This window comes from Mobula hypostoma, chromosome 2, assembly GCF_963921235.1.
Source record: "Mobula hypostoma chromosome 2, sMobHyp1.1, whole genome shotgun sequence".
Taxonomy (NCBI): Eukaryota; Metazoa; Chordata; class Chondrichthyes; order Myliobatiformes; family Myliobatidae; genus Mobula; species Mobula hypostoma.
The window spans coordinates 110,485,461-110,507,988 of record NC_086098.1 but is presented as its reverse complement, the minus strand read 5'-3'; the positions used below and the strand labels follow the sequence as shown (position 1 = coordinate 110,507,988).

At 40.5% G+C, this 22,528-nt stretch overlaps 1 protein-coding gene across 14 annotated transcripts in view; it reads left to right on the top strand.

Annotated features, from left to right (window-relative positions):
* The window catches only part of eya4 (EYA transcriptional coactivator and phosphatase 4), a 457,308-nt gene that overhangs the window by 227,320 nt on the left and 207,460 nt on the right, over positions 1–22,528 (top strand). For all 14 annotated transcript variants that reach the window (XM_063040405.1, XM_063040409.1, XM_063040403.1 and 11 more), the window contains one exon: positions 14,446–14,495. In XM_063040405.1, coding sequence (XP_062896475.1) covers positions 14,446–14,495 — 50 coding nt within the window. The remainder of the gene's footprint in view (positions 1–14,445; positions 14,496–22,528) is intronic.

The following is a 22,528-nucleotide window of genomic DNA, read 5'->3' as shown; positions in this document are numbered from 1 at the left end:
TCCCCCAGATCCCATGTGCTTTAGCCTTCTGGATCAGCCTACTGTGCAGGCTCTTGTCAAAGCCTGTTGTAAACCTAGTTTGGTATAACCCAAACTTGATACTACTGTCAACACCACCAACTTTGTTGTTGATTGATGGAGTGATAATTACCTGGAATGGATTTGTGGAAAAGGTGAATGTAGCCAATTACCCATCTGGATGGGTAGACACCAGTGTTGTATCAGTATTAGAGTAGCTTGGTAAAGGAACAACTAGTCACGGAGCAAATCTCAACAGTTACTAGGACGTTACTGAGTTCCTGAGGCTTCACTTAATCTCATCTCAATATCAAACTGTTTGAAGGCAGTCTTGTGTGAAAGTAAAAACCTCAGAAGCAGAACCTCAACTTCACACTTAGGGCTGTAAAATGATCAGAAGTACATTGGCCTTTTCTTTTCAACTTAAACGCTGGGCTTTATCTCCTCTTGAGTAATTGTCAACTAGACCCATCAATTGGATGTGACACAACTGCAGAATTTTGTTGACCTTGCAGACTAGACATAGCACATGGTAAACTGAATATTTGTTTTATATCTGTTTATGTTAAAGGAAGTTTTAACTATTGTCAAATAGTTTGCATTCCTAATTTAGGAAGTGTTTGGAAAATGTTTCACTTGAAGACCATTAGACCAAGTATTTCCCTTGCAATCTGTGAATCCGAGTGTTTAAATTTCATTAGAGGCTAAAAAAAAATCCACCCATGCTGAAGAATACCAAGCACATATGGAATAAGTGGATTTTTAATATATAATGGGAGAGTTAGAATGAGAAGTAAACATTGCCGGCAGCTTCTGACTCGCTATGTTGTAGCTTTGTCTTTATAAGTGAGAAGTGGGCTTGTTTTGCTGTTGTTTTGTTTCATGTTGTTCTGCCAAGCATTGTGGGCATGCAGTGCTGGCGCTGGAACATGCGGTGACATTTTCAGGCTGTCCCTAGCACAATCCTAGGTTTTGTTGGGTGTTTTACACAAACGATGCATTTCATTGCATGTTTCGATGTACCGTTCATGTGACAGATAAATCTGAATCGGAGAAGTAAACAAAATTTGGTCTCAACAGCATTACAGTGGAAAATTTAATGGAAGCTGAAGTATAAGTGGCTTTCTCGTCATATTTATTATTATTTCATTTTTTTTTCACCCATAGTTCCTCCATATGTTTCATATTTACATTAAACAATTCATTTCTTGTTTGATCAAAAGGTGTTAGGTTAAAGTTTTATCATTAATCGCTGTGGGATGGAAGTCAGATGCTTTCCAAAGATAGATAGGGAATTCTCTTTAGTTGCACCACAAAGAATATATTAACACAATAAAATGCAATTTGAGATTGAATGCACAAATCTGTAGTTAGACAAGTGATGATGGAGTGTTGATTTCCCAGCTCAGTTTGAAGTTTGGCGCTGTGATACTGTATATCACAAATCAGGAGAGAAGAAATTTTTCCTTTCATAAACCAATAAATTAATGGAACTTGTCTTTTGCTGAGTTGATTTTGGAGCACACTTTCACATTTAAATTCTCATCATCAGACATGGAAACTCTTGACTTTAATATGTAAAATTCTTTGGATTTATTGCAGTTGACATTTAATAAAATACCTTATATGGTCATAAAGAAGACACATTATCCTTCACTCTAACAAGTATGAACCAAAATCAAATTCGCAATTCATACATGCTTTAAAGAATGCAAAATGTTAATGTAAGTGCATAGTATAGCTTAGATAGGATTTATGGACATGTTTCATACTTAGAGTGTGCTGCCTGTCATATAATTAAAGGCAGGGGAGAAAAGGCATTCAGGGTATGTGTCTCAAATTGTTCCCACATAAGAACCTAAATGCCTCTGTGAAGCCATGTTTCTGATACAAAATAATCGGTTAAAATTGATTTTCTATTCAAATTTCATGAAGAAGAGTGGGCTAATATGGTGATCTAAAATCATCCTTAACAGAATCAGTAAAGAGAATCTGCATAAAGGAATTTTGTTTAAAGCTGGAAGTTGGAAGAATGCCCTTCTTGGCTCCTCTGGAGTCTTGAAGTTCATCACCATCTCCTGCACAGCCATCTTCCTCTCTACCTAGAATTCCAAGTACAGCACCACGTTCCTGTACCTGTCCAGATTTTCAAACAGTTCCGTGTGCCATCCTAGAATTAAATTATGGGTTACTGTCAACAGCACAACAGCCCATAATCCAGTGTTGTTTCCATAGTAAGCCACCTTGATGCTATAGAAGCTCTCCATCCACTGCAACTCCAGACAGTGATTGCATATTCATCTCTGCAAAGCAAAATGTGTTTACTCTCTAGGCTTTCCACATATATTCAAGTTAGGACAGTGTGCACATTACAAGAAACTTGGAAATAACACTGTTCTTGTGATTACATTGTGAGGCTTGGAAATGGTGTCCATGTAAGTTTGGCCTGTCTTGTAGGTACTGCACCTAACACACAGCATTGTTGAAGGGTTGGTCACAGAGTTAAGTTCTGGGAGCTAATCATGCAAAGCACTGTATCTTGGGTAGGTATCAAATGGTTCATCCTTTTCTGGCTGCAAAAAGTTATAAATATTTTATGTTTTTGACTAAATGAAGTACATAACTATAAGTTTCCAATACGATATCCAAACATCTAAATTCTTACAAAACTGATATAGATTGTTCATTAAAATTACAATGGAACAATGTTTATTTTATCCAATAATTTCTCACAAGTTTCATGATTTTAGGATTCAGGGTGTTATTTCAATTTTTTTTTTAAATTATAGTAAAATTTTGAAAAGACTGAAATAATTCCCTGAATCCTAAAACCATGAAACTTGTGAGAAATTATTAGATAAACCAAACTTTGTCCCAAAATCACATTGATATTTGAATCAGTGTGCAGGTGTACAGGTAGGTGTAGCTAATAAAGTGGCCACTGTGTATATGTAATACAAGATTAACAATCTAAAGAGTTAGTAACTAAGAATAACCTATTGCATATCTATTTACTACAGTCAGATTTCAATTTGAACTTAGAAAATAGATATTGATTTTTTTCTTTAGCACATAAAAAGCAGAATCAAGAGTAGGAAAATTGGCCCCTTCAGCCTCCTATGCCATTCAATTATCCAATCCTAGCCTCAATACCACTTCCATGCTCTTTCCCCAAACTTGACTTACTTGTAGGTCAAATGGTTGGTAATTTCTGTCTTGAATATATTCAATGGCTCCCTCTCTGTGGCTTTCTGGGGTAAAAAATCCAAAGGTTCATGACCTTCTGGGGGACGAAGCTCCTCCTAATGAAACTACATCTCCTACTTCGAGATAACCTCACTCAGAGAAACATCATTTCAGCATCTGCCAATTCTGCTTCTATTATAAGATTATCTCTGATTCTGTTAAGCTTCGTTGAGTAAATTCCCAAACTGCTCAACTTTTCTTGCCATGTCATCACATTCATCCCACCAATTAACCCAATGAATGTTCACTACACTGGTTCCATTCAAGTAAATTCCGTAAATATGGAAAACCAAACTCTACGTAATGCTCCAGGTGCAGCACCTCAAGCTCTTGTACCGTCAAGGTCAACATTCCATTAATGCTCCTGATGGGTGTGATGACATCAGGTTTGCTGACCATGAAGTTCTAAACTCAAGGAAAGAACTTAAACCCTATCTTATATAGATAGCTGCCGGTACCCTCACTAAAGAGAGGTTATACTGCAGCGACCCAATCTTTAAAGACTAGTTCAATTCCATGTTTATCCTCCACAGCAAGTTTAGTGCCAATAACCACTATTTGAGTGGTAGGTCACCCCCTCCCTACCAAAGAGGAGATACCGCTAACAAAGTAGTTTAAGTACGGTTCATTTATTTTTAATAATACTTTTAAATTTAGACAAAATTCTTAAAATAAACTTAAAACTCAGAGGATTTCTATCTTACAAAAGATTTACAAGTAAAACAATTTGTACAACATAAACAGACATGCCACCTCTCCCGGAAGTTCCAGGAGTCTCCCGCATATTAATAGTGGCTCCCTGATGCTCGCAAACTATATACAATGTCACGGAAATCAATTTTTTTGAGAGCGAGAGAGTGCAAGAGTGACCACGAGAGAGAGAGAGCGTGAGCGAGAGAGAAAGCAAGAGCGCGCCATGGCAGAGCGTTCCAAAAAAAGAAAATATAAAACATACTTCACTTCAGACTACACTAAAGTGTACCCCTGCCTAATAGGGGTTAAAATAATGACAGTGTTCTCGCTGCATTGTTTGCAACAGTGACTTTTCTATTGCCCATGGTGGGTTAGGACTGTAAAAGACATGTTGAGGTGAGTTTAACAGGTGTCATTCGTTCATTAGCGTAGCTAACAATATTTAAACTAGCTGGCTAGCTGCTAAGGAGCTACTCTATTGCAGACATTCCACCTCTCCCGGAAGTTCCAGGAGTCTCCCGCAAATTGATGGTGCTACCTCCCTGAAATGAGTTTTTGCAGGGTGGGATGTCTGCATAAAGAACTTCCAAAACACAGGTACAATTCCTATAATCTAAAAAGACATACCAACAACAAGTTGCAGATGAACAAATTGTCCATTGTAGAAAATGAAGGCAGAGGAATAGATTCTACTTCATCCCGTGTTTCTGTCATTCTTCTTGATGTTCTTTGGCCATTCCTAAAAAACTTGACAGCTTACTACTTTTCTGCCACTTGGGTGACATGCACATGTCATATTCTTTCAGACACCCATTCATACAGGTGGTCTGAAGGCTTCTGGGAACAAAGTTCCCAGATATCCACAATTAATGCTGTGAATTATGATTCTGAGTAAATAAATCTTCCACCTATTAATACATCAGCTATTTGATTTGCTAAGTGATAGCATCAACCCCCATTTGCAAGTTTCCTTGAACTAAATAACTTAGCCTGCATTGTCTGGTTTGATATAAGCCAATGAATATCATCCCATTGTCCTACACTGCATCTCTTCAGCAGTTAGGCCAGGTACTGTGAGTCAGTTTCCTATGTTCCACAACGCTGTATGTTTGCAAAACTGCCCTTTTAGCTTCAGACTGATTATTGCTTGCCAATTACATTAAGAACTGAAGACTGGCTCACACATAACAAGAAGCTGAACAAAGAATATCGGTTAGAAGTTTAACTTAATCAAAAACAACCCTTGAGCCTTAGAGGTGTCAGCTGCTGTGTTAAGAAAGCTGAGCTTGGCAAAAAAGGGCCCTAGCCTAGGACGGTGAATATTCATCACACTACATGCTGCAACTTCAGCTTTCTTTCTGTGTTTTATGTGCTAGGACCCTTGGTTCCATTTGGATAACAAGTTTTTTTAATCCCACTCTAAGTGATAAGAGGGACTCTTAGGGAGGAGGAGAAGACGGTGACGTGACGCAGCTTGCCCGGCCACTCCGGTGAATGATATCTGTAATCTGTCAAGTAGGGTGCCGTGCACAATCCTGATTTGATGGAGAGAGACATGAGAGAATGGAGGAACATCTGGAGAAACTTCCGAAATGCCCTTTTCGCTGCCGCTGTTACTGTGTGATCCAGAATCTCCAGAGGGGAAGGCCCCGAGTCCTCGGCTTTCCTTGTTGCTCGGCGGCCAGGACGAGGTCGAAGCGCTTGGCAGAGATGGTGCTCGGTGCTCGGTGTCAAAGGGCTGGTCGGAGGCTTGAAGTTTTCTGACGGACTCAGTGTCGGCTGTGGTCGGGTGCTTCCAATGCATCGACAGTTGTCGATGCCTGAAGGTTTATGGCAGAGAGAGTTTCTCCATTCTGCTGCCTGATATCGGGACTATCGAGAGTCAATTGGAACTTTGAGACTTTTTTTTACCGTGCCCATGGTCTGCTCTTTATCAAATTGTGGTATTGCTTTGCACTGTTGTAACCATATGTTATAATTATGTGGTCTTGTCAGTGTTAGTCTTTGGTTTGTCCTGTTTTTTTTGTGATATCACTCTGGAGGAACATTAGAACATTATATCATTTCTTAATGCATGCATGCATTTCTAAATGACAATGAACGAGGACTGAGTGTCCTCATAATCTAATCTAATCTAATCTAATTTGTTTTTTAAAATTCTTTCCTCAAAGTGGATAACCTCATATTTGTTCTTTTTATATTCAGTCTGCTGACTTTTTGCCCACTCACAAACTAGCTTTGTAGGGTTTTGGTGTCCTTGTCAGCTTCCTAACTCCCAGTACAATTAGTCCCTACATTAATTCCATAATATAGGCTATAAACCATTGAAGTTCCAGCATTGATACCTGTAACACCTGCCAGTTACTGATTTGCCTTCAAAAATTACCTATTTTTACTGTTTCTTAGTTTTTTGCGGGTTAGTTATCCCAACATATTATGCCCAACCTCTCCTGCCATGCTCATGTAAGCATTTAGACAGCTGAGAAAGCCTTCCTCAGTTCTTCTATAATGCAAGAAAGCTTTTAAGTCACAGTCTTTGCCATTTTAGTGAACAATATCTTTATGCCGGTAATTTAATATCGTTTGCTTTTAAGCACGTGTTCCTTAGGGAGATCTCAAGCCTAGAGAGTCAAAATCTTTCATTTATTTATGTTTATTTATAGAGCTATTTCTTTTTGTTTAAGATAATTGGTTACCATAGCAGAACCATATCTGTGGTCGTTTGTACTTAAATATTGCCGTTAGAAAAGGTTGCTGATCTACTTACAGCAAGGGTTGTCTTTCTTTTTCCTGTAGTTATTAAACATTTCTTTTTTAAATACCATTCACATGTTGTATTTATATGTGACTTATATATTCTTACAACACACAAGCCAGCTATCAAGCCCATCAAGTGTATGCTGGCTCTCAGGGCACACCCACCAACCCACTGCCCCACTCACATAACCTATTCCCTCTCCCATGCACCTCAACTCCCTTTAATTCTCCAGCCTCCCTCCTAAATTGGAAGCAATTTACTGAGACCAGCATATGTTTCAGATAGGGAAGGAACTCCAAAATGTGGCAGAAAATCCACATGGTCTCAGAGAGGATCTGCAAATTCCACAAAAATACCACCTAATGTCTGGCTGCAATCTGAGTCACTGGAGCTGTGTAACAGCAGTACCACTTGATGTACCACTGTGCCACACAGTAAGTGGTATTATATTAAAATGCAATGCAGTTTCCTCATTTCCTTCACTGGCATTCATTGACTGATTTAGCATGAAAGCTACTTTTTATTGAATAATCTGGACGCATAAAGTTAAGTTACAATTTTCCGAACAGCACCTCCCAGTGGTAAACCCTCGCCTCCTGGGAATTTCTATCAGGAAATTAATTAGATGCTTGAACACAAGAGATTTTGCAGATGCTGGAAATCCAGAGTAACACACATAAAATGCTGAAGGAACTCAGCAGATCAGGCAGCATCTATGGAGAGGAATAAAGAGTCAGCTTTTCAGGACAAGACCTTTCATCAGAACTCAATTAGATACATTTCCTAACATTAGAAAATCAACATTACAGCAATTGATATGAATTGGCATGGTGCATTGTAAATAGTGTACAGGAAAAAGGAATTTAAGAAGGAAAAAATCTGTAGAGAACAAAGGGAGACCACACTCCCAAACCCCTCTGTAATATCGTTCTCAGTAAACAGACCTCACCTACAGAATGAGTGTGGTAAATTTTTCTTAAATTATTTTACATTAGATTAAATGTTTCATTGATCACTGTACAACTTAATGAATTTTAATAGATTTTTTTAACTTTTATTTCCTTATTAATTTTGAAAAGAATTTACCTAACTTTTTAATATTATGTCCTTGGAATATCTGACATTTTAAAAAAAGACTGAAGTTGGCTATGGTCAAATAGTCTTACAGAGCTTGATTGGATAGTTTAAACTGATACTTTGGCACAATGATGTACTTTAAACAAGTCTCTGATTTTTTTGATGCATTGTCAGGATTGAGATTTTAAACAGGCATACTCGTATAAAAGATCTCCAACTGTACAACCCAGGCAAGAGTAGGATACTCTGCCAACATTTATTCCACAGCTAAAACATTCCAAATCATAGCTTTTTTTTTGTTCTTGCTTGCTGATGGATCTAGTGAGCTACAAATTAATTGCTCTATTTACTTATCAAGCCACAGAGCTAATGAAAGCTTAGGGATGTTTTTAATCAAAACTTCCTTTCTTGCTGATTAAATTCTTTATCCAAAGAACAGAGTACACACATATGAAGATCATATTATTATTATTATTAATATTAGCATGTTGCACAATTTAAGAATGAATGAAAGGCGAAACATATATTTAGGAGAAGATGCACTCCTGCTCATTAGTTCATATTTATTATGTATAAGTTCACATATAAATGTTTTCCAAATGATTATGCAGTATTTAATTTAGTGCAAACAAGTAATGCACGACATGAATAGACCATGCCACAGTGTCACAGGATAGTTCAGGCTGCATTCCATATGCGGTCATCTGTTCATTTTAAATATTTAAACAAATGGGCAGAAGGTGATTTGTGAGATTTGGGTAAAGTCAAAGCAAGTTTTACCATTTTACTGCTGAAGGCCTTATTTTGGTGTCAAAAGAAAGAGAAAGAAGACATAATTGTGGATGAGGAATATTCTAATGACTTGTTTATACAGTAGCTTTGTTTAATATATGTTTGGAATAGCAGATTTGTATTTAATCTGATTTAGCTATGAATCATTTTTTTAAAAGCACAATACGATGTAAATACTGCCCATTATCCTCAGTCTGAAGAAGCTACCAATTACTTCTACAGTTTATTGCTCTGTATCATTAACTCTTTCCACAGATGCTGCCTGACCTGCCAAGATTTAACTTCATATAGACAGCATCTGCAGTTTTTTGCTTTTTAGTTATTGCCTCTCTCTTGATCACTTGCCTTAGGCTTGCAAATATTTCCTTTTAAGGAGGGGATCCAGTTTCTTCTGAAGTTTACTCTTCAATCTGCTTCCATCATCCTTTCATGGGAGACATTTGCTATATACTATTTATAGTTTTCGTTATAAAACCTACTTAGATATTATCCCCATGCTGTCAGCTTTATTGTCATTATTAGTGGTTGCAAAATCCAGACACATTGCTGTAATTTCTGAAGCAGAGTAAGAAAATCACTGTCACACTTGTGCTCTCCACATTGCGGTCCATCTATAGGCCCCTCAGGTCTCAGAAGCAGAATGAGGTTTATTTGTGAAATTTGTTGTTTGCAAGCAAGAGTACAATGCAAGGGCATAAAATAACTACAAATTACAAAATAAGTAAATAAAGAGCGCAAAACAAAAATAGAACGATAATGTGATGGTTATGATTTCATGGACATGCATAAATCTGATGGCAGAGGGGAAGAAGCTGTTCCTAAATTGTTGAGTGGGGGTGTTCTGGCTCTTGTATTTCCTCCCTGACTTTAGTAATGAAAAGTGAGCCTGTCCTGTAAGGTAAGGGTCCTTACTGATGAATGCCGCCTTATTTGAGGCACTACCTCTTGAGGATATCTTTGATAGTGAGGAGGGTTGTGCCTGTGATGGAGCTGGCTGAGTCTACCGCCCTCTACAGACTCTTTGGTGACGAACCAAATCTCCTCAAACTCCTAATAAAGTAGAGCACCTGGCATGCCTTCTTGGTGATTTAATCAATGTGTTGTGCCCAGGATGGGTCCTCTGAGAGGCTGATGCCCAAAGCTCTGAAGCTGCTCACCCTTTCCATTGCTGACCCCTCAATGCGTAACTGGTGTTTGTTCTTCTGACTTCCCCTTCCTGAAGGCCACCATCAATCTGTTACTCTTGTTGACATTGAGTGCAAGGTTGCTTGTTATGACACGAGACAACTTATCTCACTCCTGTATGCCTCCTTGGCACCATCTGTGTTTTTACCAATAATACTGATGTCATCCTTGTATTTATAAATGGTGTCTGAACTGTGATTAGTGTAGAGAGAGTAGAGCAGTGAGCTTAGCACACTTCCTTGAGGTGCACCCGTGTTGATTGTCTGGGAGGAGGAGATGTTATCACCAATTGGTGCTGATGAGAAAGTTAAGGTTCCAGTTACAGAGGAACAGCTCCTGTTCGAATCCAGTCTCGGTGCTCCCTCGTGAGAAGTTCAACCTAGTCGTTCATTCTAAAGGACCTAACCAATGTGTAACTGCTTTTTTGGATATTGCTACATTGTTTCAAAAAGTGGAGCTAGGTCTATTTGCTTCCTGTTTCTGTATGAAGTACTATATCACTCTGCACTTGTTTATATAGCCTTGGGTGTCATGAAAGATATAGCCTCAGCGTGCAAAATGGATTCAATTTGTGAGAGAATCTTTTATTATATATCCAAACGACATGTTTCTGAAAGGTTATATTTACAGCGTGATATTTTCTGGGCTAATAAGAGTTTTTGTGACATTTGCATAGACTTCATAGCAGTTCCAATGTGTACCATTGTATGTTTACAGTAGCTCCCTCATACATCAAATTATACACATGAGACCGGACTACTTGCCAATATTACCAAGTACAGTACTATAAGTGTGAACAGTCTGCAGTCTTGGCAAATGCCACTTGTGCAAATATGCTGAACTGATGGGCATTTATTTTCATGTCATTTCAAGATTTTCCATTCTGAATACTCAGACTGTTACAGAATGTATAACTGTAGCTTTTCATTATTTATGATTTTCATGAGTTCTACATGTTTTCGCCATTCAACTAGAGATGCAAATATGCACCCAATACTTGCATTCACACCCACTTTGATATATCCATAGTAAATCAGTATCACACCAATTCAGTTGTATTATCATTAATTAAATGTTTCAGTTAATGTATTGTACAGCTGTGAATCATGTAAACATCGAAAGATAGAGCACAGAAACAGGTCCTTCAGCCCACTAAATCCATACCATTCTATCAAGCACACGTTTTTGCATTAATCCTACCCATACCAATCTTATTCTCTCCAGATTCAACCACTCACCCACATATTATTTTACAGCATTCGATTAAACCTATCAACCCACACAGTTTTAGGATGTGCGAGGAAACCAGAATACCATGTAGTCACAGGGAGAACGTGCAAACTCCACACAAACAGTACCTGAGGTCAGATTTGAACCAAAGTTGCTGGAGCTCTGAAGCAGCAATTCCATTTTTTTTACACATTCCTAATAAAAGGCTAACTTTTTAACAATGCAAATCAGTTTCGGTTGTGCAGAAAATTCTGTTCAGTTGGTTGGGGAAAGAGCAATAAACAAGCTACTGTAGGAGTTCAGCTAGTCGAGCAGCATCTGTAGGAAGGAAAGAAATAGTAGGTGTTTACAACGATGCGAGGTTTTGACTCAAACAATTCCTTTCCTCCCACAGATGCTGCTTCACCTGCTGAGTTGCTACAACAGATTGTTTGTTGCTCCAGATTCCAGCACCAGCAGGTTCTGGAAAGAGCTTCAATATAAAGTATATCTCCATCTCCCAAACTCTCCCACTTCTTATTCAGTGTCCCAGATTTAGAGAAGATAAAATCAACCATGCCTTCTGATCCCAACTTAGTGACCCATGTGGTACTGAAGTACTTGATCAATCTGCCTCATGTCCTAATGACAATAACACCATGACCAAACATTTCCCCACCCCTCTTCCCATTGACTACTCCCCTACCAAACCCCTCAAAGAGAATCAAAAAAGGCAAACTCCTGGGAAGTGCACTGGAAAGTTAGCCATGCCTACTGATACACTAACATGCCTTTTTAATGTGCACAGTGTTGTCTGACTTAAAAAATGGCAGCAAGTTGTACTGATGAAAGTGCCTACCAGCACACAAGAAAAGAAATTAAATAAGTTAGTATTACCTCTCTGCTTGGATCGACTCGGCAGAGTACAACTTTAATGCAAGTAGTTTCAGTGAGTAATCAGGAAAGGAAGATCAGGCATTGTCAGGAGAGAAAGAAGCAAAGTTAGTGTTTCAGGCCACTGACGTTTCATCAGAACTGGAAAAGTTAGTTTTACAATAGATTCCAGGAAAAGGAGAACAAAAAGACAGTTTTAAAATAATGCACAACTTTGTTTCTTAGTATGCAAAATATTCTTACACCGTGTGCTGAACAGTCTCTATACAAAGTTTGAATGGATAAGCAATTATCTCTATTTGTTATAAATTAAATCTGTACCAAAAAATTGTGTGAAGTCAAATTTCCATTCTGGTTTAAAAAGTTATGGTTTGAATGTGCACTAAAACCATGAGATGTAGTGACAGAAACAACTAGATACCTGAGAAGAGAAATTGATATACCTGAATACTTGCTTTCTGCTTGAATGGATTCAACAAAGAATAAGATTTTTGCTGTGAATATTCAAAGTGAGAGCAGATCAGAGGAGGAAAAGCACAGCTGATCAGGTATTGTCAGTGGAAAGAGTAATGTGCTTCAGGTCGCTCGTGTTCATCTGAATTGGAAAATGTTTGCTAAATAATTGACTTTAAGGTAGAATTTGTAGGAAAAGGTGGGGTGGAGGGAAGGAAATAATTGAACTGTGGAAAAAGCAGACCTTTTTTATGTTCATTGCAACACACCTTTTCCTTTTCCCACCTCTCTACATCCTCCACACCTTTCCCTTTTTGTAAAATCTCTTACATCTTAAATGTTTCTCTGTCAGTAATTATTACTGGCCTGAAACAATAAGTCTCCACAGTTGAACACTGATCTGTTGAGTGTTCTAAACATTTTCTGTTTACACGTCCAGCTTACTCACTACAGTATTTTGCATTTTTAAGGAAAGGCATAACCTGATGCTCCAGTGAGCTCTGGGAGTATCACTTTCCATTTTAAGTACTGGACCTTTTTAAGCCAGTTTGTTAACTCCTTCCTTTCTAAGAACCTAACCAATAAAAACTGAATTTCACATTCCAATGAGTTGTGAGAAATGTTTGGATACTATTATATATTTTACACGTGACATATAAAGCTAATCTTTACCGACCACGCACAGCTTCCTCTAGCAGCTCGTTCGATATACCCGCCACACTCTGTGTGGAGAATCTTGTCTCCCAGGTCTTGTTTAAATACCCTGGCAAAAAGATTATGACTATCCACTTTATCTATGCCTCTCATGATTTTATGAACCTCAGTAAGGTTCACCCTCAGCCTCTTTCATTGCAGGGGAAACAGTCCCACTCTGTCTAAGGTTTCTTCTGAACTCATGCTCTTTAGTCCCAGCAACATCCTTGTGAATATTTTCTGCACCTCTCTAGCTAAATCACGTCCTTACTATATTGTCGGATGTATGTTGTCAGATCTGCACCCAATATTCAATGTGCAACCTTATATAGCTGTAAACTGATGTGCCAAATCGTATACTTAATTCCCCAGCCGATGAATGCAAGCATGCCATACATCTTCCTTGCCTCTTTGTCTACCATGTCACCGTCTTCAGAGAACTTGTTAAGACCATAAGACATAGGAACAGAATTAGATCATTTGGCTCATTGAGTCTGCTCCACCATTCCATCGTTACTGATTTATTCTCCCTCTCAACCCTCGTAGTCTTTGACACCCTGACTAATCAAGAACCTATCAATCTCTGCTTTAAATATTCCCAATATCTCGCTCTCCTCAGCTATCTATGGCAATGAATTCCACAGATTCATCTCCCTCTGGCTAAAGAAATTCCTCCTAATCTCTGTTCTATTCTGAGGCTGTGTGCCCAGATCCTAGACTCTGTCACTACAGCAAACATCCTCTACACGTCCACTCTATCTGGGACTATGTGCTTATATTCCTAGGCCTCTCCGATCTACAACATTACACAGGGCCATATCATTTAATGTGCAGCTCCTGCTCAGTTTGATTTCCCAAAAGGCACCACTTGTCTGAGTTAAATGCCATCTGCCTTTCCTTTGCCTGGTTTCTTAGTTAATCTGGTTCCTATTGTAACTTTGGAAAAGTTTCTTCACTGTCCATCACAGTGCTAATTTTGGTATCAAACAGAAACTTACTAATCATGCCAGTTTACATTCTCATCCATATTTTTAAATATGTATGACAAACAGCCAGGGACTCAGCATGGACCCCTGAGGTACACCACTGGTCACAAATCTTCAGTCTGATAAACAACCTTCCACTCTTCAACTAACATCCTCTGACACCTTCCACCAAACCAAGTTTGGGCCCCACTGTCTAGCTCAGCCTGGACCCCATAATCTTCCGGGTTGTTATTGAATGAAATAACGTTTCATACTACTTTATGCTGGTGCTAGAAAGTTTGATGAACCATTTAGAAAGACTCTACCAAGCAAAATACTTTCCAAAAAGATATGTCTTAATTATGGATATAGCTTTTTCTTTCACCATCTTAGCCATATGTATTTGAAGGGAACTGAAGTCACTTCATGATTTAAGTAAATGGTAAATGTTTATATTCGCAGATAAAGAAAACGCAGCCAGATTCAGATGTTACAGAGCCTCAGAATTCCAGGTAATGCAAACATCTCCACATTGTTAAGTAGAGAAATGGCAGTTGTTATGTTGTGCCTACTGCAGACTAATGATGTGAGAGTTTGTCCTGTTGTTTAACTAATTGTAAAACACAGAATTCCAGCTTAATAGCCAAAAGATGATAAGGAAGCAAGACTTACTTAAAGGCACTCTGGTGGAAGAATTCTTGAAGTGAACATTTTTATTTTTGATTCAGGCCCCTCCTCCACTACTAGGAGCATATTTTACTCCAATTGGCAAATCTGGATTCTGCCTTTTACCAACAATGCAGTCTGCAAGTTCCTTACATTTTAGCTTCACTTAGCATGTATATAAATTTGAATCAAGCTAAGCTAGATTATCTTTCCCATTTTTAAGTGGACTTGTGTATATGGTGTAATATTTGTATCTTGTTGCATCAACAAAACAACTGATTGAGTCTTTGAGCCATACAGCACAAAAACAGGCCCTTCAGCCTAGTATACCCACACTGATGATCTGGACTTGCTCATTCAAAAGCTTCTTAACTGTGGTGAGAGAACCTGTGCAGTGGGTCCCAGATTGCAACCACCTCTGTGTGAAAGAATTTCTTCCTTGGATCCCTTCTAAACCTCTTATTTCTCACCTTAAAGCTACAGCTCTGGCCTTAGACACCTCTGCCATTGGGAAGGGCTTCCTACTATCTGCCCTATCGCTGTCTTTCGTAAAGTTCTGTATCTCTGTTAGGATCCCCTTAGCCTCCTCTGTTCCAAGGAAAGCAAATCTAGCCTATTCAGTCTCCCTCTGTAACTGAAGCATTCCATCCCATGCAATATGCTGGTGAATCACCTCTGCCTCCTTGCTGGTGCATCCTTCCAATAGTGTGGTGCTCAGTACTTCAGCTGTGTCCAACCACTGGTTTATGAAATTGTATCAAGACTTCCCAGCATTTACACTCAAAGCTCCAGCTAATGAAGGCAAGCATTCCATGTGCTTTCTTCATCACCCTTTCTACCTGTGCTGCCACCTACAGGCACCTTTGGACTTGTATGCCAGTAGCAACTGATGGAAATATTAGGGTAGATGATTAAGTCAATATAAACTTTTCAGAAAAATAAACAGATTTTTTGATAGAAACAACTTCATCAAATGTTCAAATGAAATATCCTAAGCAATCAGGGAAGCTGGTTATCTTTGCTATTTTTTATACATGTACCAAGACAGAGTGAAAACTTGTCTTAAATACTGTTCATACAGATAAAATAATTACACAGTGCATTGAGCTAGAATAAGATGAAACAATACCATGCAGAGTAAAGTGCAAACACCACTGCAAAATTGCAGTGAAGGTGAATGATAAAGTGTGAGATCATAATGAGGTAGATTGTGAGGCCGAGAACCCATCTCATCATAAGACCAAACAACAGGAATTCTGCAGATGCTGGAAATTCAAGCAACACACATCAAAGTTGCTGGTGAACGCAGCAGGCCAGGCAGCATCTATAGGAAGAGGCGCAGTCGACGTTTCAGGCCGAGACCCTTCGTCAGGACTAACTGGAGTTCTTCCTTCAGTTAGTCCTGACGAAGGGTCTCGGCCTGAAACGTCGACTGCGCCTCTTCCTATAGATGCTGCCTGGCCTGCTGCGTTCACCAGCAACTTTGATGTGTGTTGCTCATCATAAGACCATAAGGCATTGAAGTAGAATTAGGCCATTCGGCCCATTGATTCTGCTCTGCCATTTCATGATGGCTGACCCATTTCCTTCTCAACCCAATTCTCCTGCTTTCTCCCCATAACCTTTCACACTCTGACTAATCACAAACCTATCAAACTCTGCCTTAAATACACTGAATGACTTGGCCTCCACAGCAGCCAGTGCAACAAATTTCACAGATTCACCACACTCTAGCTAAAGAAATTCCTCTTCATCTCCAATCCAAATGGACGTCCCTAAATTCTGTGGCTGCACCCTCAGGTTGTAAACTCTCCCATCATAGGAAACATCCTCTCCATATCCACTCTATCAAGGCCTTTTAACATCCGATAGGTTTCAGTGAGGTCCCCCTTCACTCATTCTTTTGAATTCCAGTGAGTAAAGGCCCAGAGCCACCAAATGCTCCTCATACGATAAGCCTCTCATTCCTGGAATCATTCTCATGAACCTCCACTGAATTCTCTCCAATGTCTGCATATCCTTTCTTAAAATACAATACTCCAAGTGAGATCCCTCCAGTGCCTTATAATGCCTTATCACTGCATCCTTGTTTTTATACTGTATTATTTTTCTCTCAGAATGAATGCCAACAATGCATTTGCCTTCTTCACCGCTGACTCAACCTGAAAATTAACCTTTAGGGAATCCTGCATGAGGACTTCCAAGTCCCTTTGCACCTCAGATTTTTGCACTTTCTCCCAGTTTAGAAAACAGTCTATACTTTTATTCCTTCCAACAAAGTACATGGCCATACACTTCCCAACACTGTATTCTATTTGCCATTTCTTTGACCATTCTCCTAAGCTATCCAAAGTCATTCTACAGCCCCCCGCTTCCTCAACTCTATCTGCCCCTCCATCTATCTTCATGTTGTCTGCAAACATGGCCACAAAGCCATTAATTCTGTCATCCAAATCATTGACATACAACATAAAAAGAAGTTGTCCCAACATTGACCCTTAAGAACACCACTAATGACTGGCAGCCAATCAGAAAAGGCGCCCTTTATTCCCACTCTTTGCCTCCTGCCAATCAACCAACGTCCCTTCCATACCAGTATCTTTCCTGTGATACCATGGGTGGCCTCATGTGCGGCAACTTGTCAAAGGCCTTCTAAAAATCCAAGTACACAACATCCACTGATTCTCCTTTGTCTATCCTGCTTGTTATTTCTCCAAAGAATTTCAACAAATTTGACAGGTGAGATTTACGCATAAGGAAAACATGCTGACTTTGGCCTATTTTATCATGTGCCTCCAAGTATCCCAAAACCATATCCTTAACAATTGACTCCAACATCTTCCCAACTACTGAAATCAGGCTAACTGGCCTTTAGTTCCTCTTCTTCTGCCTCCCTTCATTCATTGGAGTGACATTTGCAATTTTCCAGTCCTCCAGAACCATGCCTGAATCTAGTGATTCCTGAAAGATCATTACTAATGCCTCCTCAATCTCTTTGCCTACTTCTTTCAGAACCCTGGGGTGTAGTCTATCTGGTCCAGGTGACTTCGGGCCTTTCAGTTTCCCAGGCACCTTCTCCCAAGTAATAGCAACTGCATTCATACCTGCCCCCTGACACATTTGAACTTCTGCATACTGCTAGTGTCTTTCACAATGAAGACTGAATATTTATTAAGTTTATCCGCCATTTCCTTGTTCTCTATTACTACCTCTCTAGTATCATTTTCCAGCAGTCCATTATTTACTCCCGCCTCTCTTTGACTCTTTATATATCTGAAAAAACATATTCTATTTGATATTATTGGGCCTGGCCTATCTGCGTATTTCATCTTTACCTGCCTTATTGCTTTTTCAGTTGCCTTCTGTTGGTTTTTAAAAGTTTCCTAATTCTTTGACACATTGGTGATCTGTTGTTGTTGACTGGCAGTAGAATCAGCTCATTTAGATACTTCAGCATTTCTGTTAGTGTGAGCTGTACACATAATAGCAGAAAGTAAGTGAATTGCAGACAGAAGATTTGCAATCCGCCTTATTGGAGTTCCTGAAGAGTTGAGAGAACCGCGTAGCTTTCATAATTTTCCATCGTCATGTGCCACTCTGAAGGCATAACGAAAGTCTGCATAAATATTCACAATTGTACCAGTGGCAAGGATGTGAGCTCGTATTAAAGCAAAAAGCTCAGCTGCTTGAGTTGTGCTGCTTCAACTGTTGCTTGGGGTACACACACTGCATATCCACCAAAATTTCTTGCTGTATCAGATCAGGAGGATGAACCGCCCTCAAAGAAAATTAAATTTGGGTTTTGTAATAGCATAGCTCAGAACTAATACAGAACTAATACGGTAGTGGCAATTCTGAAAGAACACAATACAAACAATATTAGAATCCCACCAACCCTGTACCTTATACATAGCAGCGAAAATGTAAGTGAATACATCTCATCTAAGACATCGTCTACTTTTTAGTACACACGTGCTTAACTTCGAAGTGGAGACCAAACATTCACGTTACGCTGTTACATTCACAATCAGTCATAATTCAATAAAGTTAGACAAAAGGTACGCTTTGGCACAACTTTTACAAGATATTGCCTGGTAGTTAAATTACAGGAAGGCTGACCTACTTGGCCAGTAAGGAACTTTGGACAAGCCACGCTGTCCAGCGCCGATGCCTTCACTCGTGAAAATCTAAAGCATCCACATGTAAAACATGTCAAATTACTGATATTCTCGTTAGCAAACGAGTTCACATGGGTATCGACAATTAACACTCACCTTTCCTCACCATGCCCAGTATCTCTGGGAGGAACTTAATCCCAAAGCCCCACCAGCTTCTTCCGCTGAAAACAAAAAATGGTCTCCCCACTATCCCGCACGTGCGTAATGACATCACCGTCTCCACTTAAAGGCACAGAAAATTATTCTAGCATTACCTGGATGAATGCCTAAGTACTCTTTTAACGATAATGAATAAGATTTGACGGTCACCCGGTTACATTCTCCCCTGCATTCAAGTAGTCGTCCTCGATTACTCGCTCACTACAAGAGTCTTTTAACCTCCTTAACTGCTTCTCTAAAGAGAACTGAACTAAGACTAGCCAGTATCTCAGGCACTGCTGCCGGACTTATGGAGACCTTGTCAAGGACTGACCTTCGTTCGCGATATGGGTTAGGGTGCTGTCCAGCATTTACTTGTTTACTCCTGTGGGGTGCTGCCACAGGAGGGCTACCGACCTCCACCCCTGCATTAGCAGTTGTCGGCTCCCCAGTCTCAGTTCCAGAAGGAGTCATATTTTCGGAAGATATGCTGTCTAGGCTAGGGTCAAGACTCTGTGCACCCTGTTCTGAAATACCTTCTACCCATATCACACCATTTCCTGAATCCTCAGAATCTGATTCATGCCTCGGGGGTGAGCTGGCCTGTTACTGGAGTTTGCAGTCTCCTTCGGGTAGCTGGAGTGGGATGGTTCTCACAGAGCCTGATGTCGACCCTGTTCACCCTCTTGCTAGGCCCACCCTCCCAAGGTTCCAGAGTGTATGTGTTGCCCAGTACCTCTACCACCCTGTAGCCGGGTTGAGTTCCAAACATCCTGGATCTTATTACGGCCTAATGGTCTGTTCCTCAAGTAAACCAGTGCATTCCCATCAACTTTGGGACAGTACACTTTGTCCTTTTGCCAGGCAATGTGTTCTGCCGCCTTCTGTTCAGAGAATTCTTTTGCTCTGGCATGCGCATCCCTCAGTCGCTCTGGTGTACAGCTAGCCAGTCATGTTTCCGGTCCACAGTCTGTTCTTGCCCCAGCAGAGCACCCACGGACAAGTAGGGATCTACCCCAAACAACAGATAGTAAGGTGAATACCTGGTGGGTGCGTGAGGTGTCGCATTATACACATACACCAACTCGGGTAGATATTCTGGCCATCTGCGCTTCTTTTCTGGAGGCAACATATGCAACAAGTCATGCATTGTCCTGTTGAAACGCTCGCACTGTGCATTGCCAGTAGGTTGATGAGGTGTAGTACAGCTCTTCTTTACCCCATATAGTTTGCACTTTCGAAGTTAAAGCCCTGGTCAGAATGCAATCTCTCAGGAACACCGTACTTCATGAACCATTCCCTCAAGAGCACCCTTGCTGTGGTAACCGCCTTTTGATCGCGAGTCAGAAATGCTTGGGTGAACTTAGTGAAAACGTCCATGACCACTAAGACATTCTCACGCCCATTAGTTGCTGGCTCCAACACAGTGAAATCTACAGTTACAACTTCAAGCGGCCTAGAAGCCAGAAATAACTTCATGGGGGGACGGATCCTAGGTTGCGGCATCTTAGTTAGCACATAACGTGGACAATTTTCGATCCATCGTGCCACATCCTCGTGTATGCCCACCCAAAGACATCGGCTTCTCAACAACTGCAGAGTATGTTCTATGCCTTGATGGCCCATAGAGTCATGTACATACTCTAACACTTTGCTCCTCAAGCTGATAGGTACCAGAAGCTGATAACACTCCCCAAGCTTCTCATCCTCATCTACCCTATACAGTAACCCTTTACGCTCCCTGATACTGTCCCAGTGTCTTAAGAGAGACAAAACAGGTTTAGGCAGAGTTTTACGCTCCTGGCCACTCAGCTTTCTTTTCTGATCCCAAAAGTCTCTTAGGACACTTAACATGGGATCTTGCTGCTGAAAAGTACGCAAGTCCTTGTTAGAATAACCTGGGAGGGTTGGAGTGTTCCCTTCCGTCGGACCACTTACATCACTAGTACCAGCTTCCCAGGCTCAAATTTGCTTAACCCTACAGCTATTAAGACCAGCGGTAACCAGTGCCGGGTCAAGAACAAACTACAGATCGCCACAGACCCATCGAACTCCGCATCCTCTGAGACAGGCTTCGGCTCCCCTGCAAATGGCTGCCTAGAGAGTGCATCAGCCATGGTATTGCTCCAACCCAGACGATACTGGACATCAAAGTCAAACACTGGCAGCTGTGAGATCCATCTCTGCTCCACTGCTCCCAACTTGGCAGTTTTCAAGTGGGATAGGGGATTATTGTCAGTGATTACAGTGAATTTGGAACCCAACAAGTATCCACAAAACTTCTCTACTACAGCCCACTTAAGTGCAAGCAGCTCCAATTTCATGCTGCTATAATTCCTATCATTCTTTTCGGCATTCCTTAATCGCTGGCTGGCATATGCAATAACCTTCTTTCCCCCTCCCTGCTGTTGGTATAACACAGCTCCTAGCCCATGATTGCTGGCATCGGTCTCCACCATAAAGGGCTGGGAGGAATTGACAAAGCCAAGGATGGGGGAACTGGTCAGTTTCTCTTTGAGCAAGTCAAAGGCAGTTTGACATTCTTCCATCCCAGACTGTTTTAACAGCCGGTTTGTTTTACTTGGACTCCCTACATTAGTACAGAAATTCACTACATCATGCAGTGGACCTCAATCTTTGAGAATCCCTGAATGAATCGTCAATAATAACTGCAAAAGCCAAGAAACGATCTTAAAGTCCTTAACTGTAGATGGTACTGGCCACTGCTGAACAGCTGAGACATTCTCAGGATCTGTGCCTATCCACTTGACTGATAGCTGGTGTCCTAAGAACTTGACCTCTGACTGCAGAAAATGACACTTCTCCAATTTTACTTTCAGACCAGTTTCCTTAAGGTGCATAAGCACAGTGTCGAACCTCTCCAAGTATTCCTGGAATGTCTGTGAATACACCAGAATATCATCCAAGTACACAAGCATGATTTGGAAGACTAAAGCATTCATGGTTGCCTGCATGAGCCTTTGAAAAGTTGCCGGTCCATTGCAGACCCCAAACGGTATGCAAAGATATTCATACAGACCAAACGTGGTCGAAAAAACAGTCCTATGCCTATCACACTCCTCTACCGCCACTTGGTGGTAACCACTCGCGAGGTCTATTGTCGAGAAAGATTGCACTCTCCGCAGGGCATCAAAACTCTCATCAATACGCGGGAGCAGGAACGCGTCCTTTCTGGTCTTAAGATTCAATCTCCAATAATCTGCACACAGTCTTATGCTACCATCAGCTTTCCGGACCAACAGCACAGGTAAGGCATACGCACTATTGCTCTCCTGAATCACACCCTTCTTCAACAACTTTGAGATGTGCTCTTTCACTTAATTGTACTGATTCGGCGGAACGCGACGGTATGGCTGTGAAACAGGCTCGTCATCAATTAACTGAACTTCATGCTTGACCTTGTCAATGTACCCAAGGTCTTCTTCTTCAACTGCAAAGATATCCAGGTACTTAACCAGTAAAGCTCTTAGCTGAGCTTGTTGTCCTTCACTACCCCCAATGTCGAGCTTCTCTAGAATTCACTTTAACTTGTGATTACTACA